A 5,983-nucleotide genomic window follows, 5' to 3' on the forward strand; every position below is an offset into this window, starting at 1 on the left:
AGAGCTCTTCTTACAGGAGCTACTATAAGCTCTTGGAGGATTGGCTACATTAGGGGTGTGTGGCCTAATATGCAAATGAGTACCTGCTACAAAAAGAGCCAAATCTTTGTGTGGGGGTGTGTGGGGGCTTGAATGCTTTCTGGCTACAGCTCCAGGTGAGGCTTTGGTCCGACAGAGCTCCTGATGAGCTACACAGATTTCTTTAAAAACTACATTCGGCCATCGAGCCTCTGCTTGGAAACCTCCGGAGAAGGAGAGCCCGCCAGCAGACTCCACAGCTGAGAGGGAGCATCGGCTCCCTCCGACCGCGCCCGGGGCCCAACCGGGAAGCCCCTCCCTCCCCCGGCCCGTCACCTTCAGCATGTTGGCGGCTTCGTTGCGCTGCTGGGCCATGTCCTCGGACTCCGTCAGCAGCGTGTCCAGGAGCTGCGGCTTGTACAGCTGGCCCACGAGCTCACTCTGCAGGTGGTCCTTGACGTAGTTCACCAGGAAGTGCATCACCGTCTTTGGGACACTGGAGGAGTCCGGAGGAAGAGGAGGAGGAGGAGTTCGGATCCGATTGGACTTATACCCCGCCGTTCACGACTTGAAGGAACAGTCTCCTTTCCCTTCCCCTCCCCACAACAGACACCCTGTGAGGCAGGTGGGGCTGAGAGAGCTCTTTCGAGGACTGCTCCTGAGAGAACAGCTCTGGGAGAACTTGTGACTGACCCAAGGCCACACCAGCAGCTGCATGTGGAGGAGTGGGGGAATCAAACCCGGTTCTCCCAGATTAGAGTCCGCACTCCTGACCACGATGCCAAACTCAGAAAGGCTGGGGATTCCTGCTTTGTGCGGATTAGGCAGATCCACCATCTTGGACGTTCCCTACAAAGCAGTCTTGCCCCTCCAACATGACTGGCCGTTCGCTTCTCTTCCAAAGGGACGTGCAGCCTTGCCCAAAATAACTGGAGCCACAAACCCGGGAAACTCAATTTCTCGGCTCCGGGTGACGTGGGCGGAGTCATTGGCCAACTGCAACACTCAGTGCTTCTAAACAACTGGGATTATTTTAGGAATACGCACATTCCTTCCTCCACCCAGCACCATTTTTGGACAAGAGCATTCAATTCCCAAGAGCTCCCATGGCTGGATACAATGAGTACCTGCTACAAAAAGACCCCTGGAAGAAAACCCAAATCTTTGTGTGGGGGGGTGTGGGGGCTTGAAGGCTTTCTGGCTACAGCTCCAGGTCCCCTTCCTTCGAACACATTCTTGTGCGAGATCCTGCCCCCTGCAGCAGGGGTCCCCAACATGGTGCCTGCTGACACATCTGCTGGCGCCCACCAAGTGTTTCTAGGAAATGGGTGAGGCTTTGGTCCGACAGAGCTCCCGCTGATCTACATAGATTTCTTTAAAAACTACATTCTTTTCGGCAGCCACTGCTACCACACAGAACAACAGTCTTGGCGGTGTGACTGAAGTGGTGCGCGTGCGAGAAGATATTCTTAAATACTGTTTGTTTTCAAGGGCGCCCTATTAAGTGGAGCTTCCGCCTGAAATGCTGAAGTGATACTATGTGTTCTATGCATGACGTCACTTCCAGACATTTTGTGGGCGGCTCCGCCTTCCGTGGCGGCCATTTTTGTGCTTGCACCCACCGCCCTGTGTCCGAAGTCCACAGGCCCTCACAGGCTCAAGAAGAAGAAGAGATTGGACTTATACCCCGCCGTTCACGACTTGAAGGAACAGTCTCCTTTCCCTTCCCCTCCCCACAACAGACACCCTGTGAGGCAGGTGGGGCTGAGAGAGCTCTTTCGAGGACTGCTCCTGAGAGAACAGCTCTGGGAGAACTTGTGACTGACCCAAGGCCACACCAGCAGCTGCATGTGGAGGAGTGGGGGAATCAAACCCGGTTCTCCCAGATTAGAGTCCGCACTCCTGACCACGATGCCAAACTCAGAAAGGCTGGGGATTCCTGCTTTGTGCGGATTAGGCAGATCCACCATCTTGGACGTTCCCTACAAAGCAGTCTTGCCCCTCCAACATGACTGGCCGTTCGCTTCTCTTCCAAAGGGACGTGCAGCCTTGCCCAAAATAACTGGAGCCACAAACCCGGGAAACTCAATTTCTCGGCTCCGGGTGACGTGGGCGGAGTCATTGGCCAACTGCAACACTCAGTGCTTCTAAACAACTGGGATTATTTTAGGAATACGCACATTCCTTCCTCCACCCAGCACCATTTTTGGACAAGAGCATTCAATTCCCAAGAGCTCCCATGGCTGGAAACCAGGGGCCAATGTCTCAAAGACAAGACAGGCTTCGGTGTGAATACAATAGGAAAAAAATGAGCTCACCGAAGGAAACCACTCTTCTATAACTTTAACACACTTATATTTTTAATGATGTTTATAATGCACATTTCCTATACTAGACAACATTCATCCATGTGTGAAATAGAAGAAGAGATTGGATTTATACCCCGCCCTTCACTACCCAAAGGAGTCTCAGAGCAGCTTACAGACTCCTTTCCCTTTCCCTCCCCACAACAGACGCCCTTGTGAGGTAGGTGAGGCTGAGAGAGCTCTGAGAGAAACTGCTCTTTCAAGAACAGCTCTGACAGAACTATGGCTTGCCCAAGGTCATCCAGCAGCTGCGAGTGGAGGAGTGGGGAATCAACCCCGGTTCTCCCAGTTTACAGTCCGCGCACTGAACCACTACACCAAACTGACTCACAACGGAGAGCTTTGGGAAGACATTAGAGAGAGGTTGCGTTGATCCATATTATTCTTATTCCTGCGGTGCTCCGTCAAGAGATTGGTGACAAACACCAACAGAGAGAGAGAGAGAGAGTTGCAAAAGATACACAAAACCGCTGTTTAATCCTAGGAAAGCGTGTTCTCTTTATCTCTCGCATTCCTTGGGTCCACATGTTTTCAAACGAAGAAGTGATCAATATTGTTTAGGAACTTGAAAAACGAAGACTGTTCCGTCTGCTTTGTCCGCTTCACGCCTCCGTCAGGATGCCTTAAAGGGTAAACACTCCGGGAGCGGAGCCAAAAGAGTGTCGAGAATATCTGCAGCAAGATTTCGTATTGTGTATTCATAGCATTATCTACTGGCTTGGCTGATACTTATGAAATGCACTTCAGACAAGGATGAACGTTGTCTAGTATAGGCAATTTGCATTATGAACATTATGTATTTATTTATTCCAATTTGTACCCCCACCCTCCCCGCCGAAGGAGGCTCAGGGTGGCCTACACAATAAAAGCGTAATAACAATAAATATCATAGACATTTAAAACAATCCACTAAAATGATATTACATTAATATTAAAGTGCTAGCAGTTATAGTATTATAACATCATAGAGATGGCATTATACATTCTGTAAATTAACTTGCTGTACAGCACACTGGTCTTTCCTAAATACGGCCGGCGAGCGCAGGCTGTCAGGGATAGACCGGACACCAGACTTTTGTTGGTGTTAAGGTGGTGGTAATAAGGAGGAAGGAGATTGGATTTATCCCCCGCCCTTCACTACCCGAAGGAGTCTCAGAGCGGCTTACAAACTCCTTTCCCTTCCCCTCCCCACAACAGACACCCTGTGAGGTAAAAGAAGAACAGATTGGATTTATACCCCGCCCTTCACTACCCAGAGGAGTCTCAGAGGGGCTGACAAACTCCTTTCCCTTCCCCTCCCCACAACAGACACCCTGTGAGGTAAAAGAAGAAGAGATTGGATTTATACCCCGCCCTGCACTACCCAAAGAAGTCTCGGAGCGGCTTACAGACTCCTTTCCCTTCCCCTCCCCACAACAGACACCCTGTGAGGTAAAAGAAGAAGAAGAGAAGAGATTGGATTTATACCCCGCCCTTCACTTGGAGTCTCAGAGCACCTTACAACCTCCTTTCCCTTCCCCTCCCCACAACAGACACCCTGTGGGGTAAGTAGGGCCGAGAGAGCTCGTGACAGAAACGGCTCTTTTTCAAGGACAGTTCTTATCAGAGCTATGGCTTGCCCAAGGCCATCCAGCCAGGTGCAAGTGGAGGAGTGGGGAATCAAACCCGGTTCTCCCAGATTAGAGTCCACGCGCTTAACCACGACACCAAACTAACTCTCAATGGTGGTAGTGGCGGCGGCGGCTCCTAGCTGAAGGCGGCTCCTAGCTGAAGAGCTCCGTCTTGCAGGCCCTGAGGAACTGTAAAAGGTCCCACAGGGCCCTGATCTCGTCTGAGAACTCATTCCACCAGTGTGGGACCACGACCGAGGAAGCCCTGGCCCTGGTTGCAGCCAGCCTGGCGTCCTTGGGACCCGGGAGGGCCAGTCGGTGTTGTGTGACCCTGACCAAAGTGCTCTCTGGGGTATATATGGGGGAAGGCAGCCCCGCAGATATGTCAGACCCTGGACGTAAAGGGCTTTAGAGGTAAGAACCAGCACCCTGAAGCAAATCCGGTATGCAATCGGCAGCCAGTGCGGAGCCTTCAGGACAGGCCGGATGTGCTCCCTCATGGGGAGGCCCATCAGAAGCCTCGCCGTACGTTAAATGTATCGAAGAGTGGTTTTCTTCGGTGAGCTCATTTTTTCTATGGTAAACCGGTGGGGTGGCTCGGGGGGGCTATTTCAGCTCCTGTACTCTTCACTGCGTGGTAATACTTTCCCCCTCTCACCATCTGCCCCCAGTACCCAATTGGGGCTGGACCATGTTTCCCCATCTAGGAGCGCACCGAGACCGCTGTTCCGCTTGCACGCAGCTTTTAAGTTCAGTGGAGTTTCAACAGTCCAATGCAGAGCAGGCCATAGCTAAAAAACCCTGCCCCCCTACCTCACGGTTCCCCCTACCTCGGGAGAACCCGGAAGCATCCTGTGCTGACCCTTCCGTCTCCCCAGTAATCATGATCTGGCCTCCGCAAAGCTGCTGGCTGCAGCCATGCGCTCCCTTCATCCCACAGGTCAGCACTGGAGCGCATGAAAGCATAAGACGGATTATGCCGCTCCTACACAGCACTCGGGGGAAGAAAGGGGCAAGTTGTGACTGATGTTCCCTCTAAACTGTGGAGTCCTGTGAGCAAAAATTCTGCTTTGGGAGCTGCTGGCGTTAAAGTTGCGAGCGAGCCATTTGGCTGCTGCATAAATCAGTCTGCTCTGGAGCCGTCCTTCCTGAGCAAAGACAAAAATGTGTGAGCCGGAGGCTACAAAACTATGAGCTAGTTCACACTAACTTAGCTTAGAGGGAACACTGGTTGTGACCACAACATTTGTGGAGCCCTGGTTGTAATCCTCGACGCAGGATGGAAACCTGTAACCGTACATTAATTTCAAGCATCATGTTGACAATAATATTATTTATACTCTGAGATTCTGTGCCAGGAGGGCTAGATTCCAGCCCACAAGCAAGATTTTTAGGTAGGAGGTGATGCGAAAGACTGCAACCTGAGACCCGGAGGAGCCGCTGCCGGCCTGAGTAGACAAGACTGTCTCTGATGGATCCGTGGCCTGATTCAGTAGAAGGCAGCTTCATGTATGACTGAGTGGAGAAGTCTCCAGAAGTGCTGGAGATGGCCACCAGAGTGCCGCAACATCAAGACGATTATCAGCTCACTGCCAGACTTCAGCGTGTCGCTTGCATCAACCACTGAGTAGCATCACCTAAAACCAGGGTTCTAGCCTCTCCCCCTCTGGGGAGGGGCCATGGCTCAGTGGCAGAGCCTCTGTTTGGCATGCAGAAGGTCCCAAGTTCAATCCCTGGCATCTCCAGTTAAAAGGACCAGGCAGGAGGTGATGAGGAAGACCTTGACCTGAGACCCTGGCTCAGTGGGAGAACATCTGCTCAGCATGCAGAAGGTCCCAGGTTCAATCCCCGGCATCTCAAGTTAAAAAGACCAGGCAGGAGGTGATGAGAAAGACCTTGACCTGAGACCCTGGCTCAGTGGCAGAGCCTCTGCTTGGCATGCAGAAGGTCCCAGGTTCAATCCCCAGCATCTCAAGTTGAAAAAGGACC

At 52.0% G+C, this 5,983-nt stretch overlaps 1 protein-coding gene across 1 annotated transcript in view; it reads right to left on the minus strand.

Annotated features, from left to right (window-relative positions):
• LOC107117362 (dynamin-1-like protein) overlaps positions 1–5,983 on the minus strand; it is a 33,413-nt gene that overhangs the window by 1,995 nt on the left and 25,435 nt on the right. The window contains exon 16 of the mRNA XM_015419462.1: positions 355–514. Within this exon, the coding sequence (XP_015274948.1) occupies positions 355–514 (160 nt within the window). The remainder of the gene's footprint in view (positions 1–354; positions 515–5,983) is intronic.

This window comes from Gekko japonicus, unplaced genomic scaffold (assembly GCF_001447785.1).
Source record: "Gekko japonicus isolate JY-2015 unplaced genomic scaffold, Gekko_japonicus_V1.1 scaffold617, whole genome shotgun sequence".
NCBI lineage: Eukaryota > Metazoa > Chordata > Lepidosauria > Squamata > Gekkonidae > Gekko > Gekko japonicus.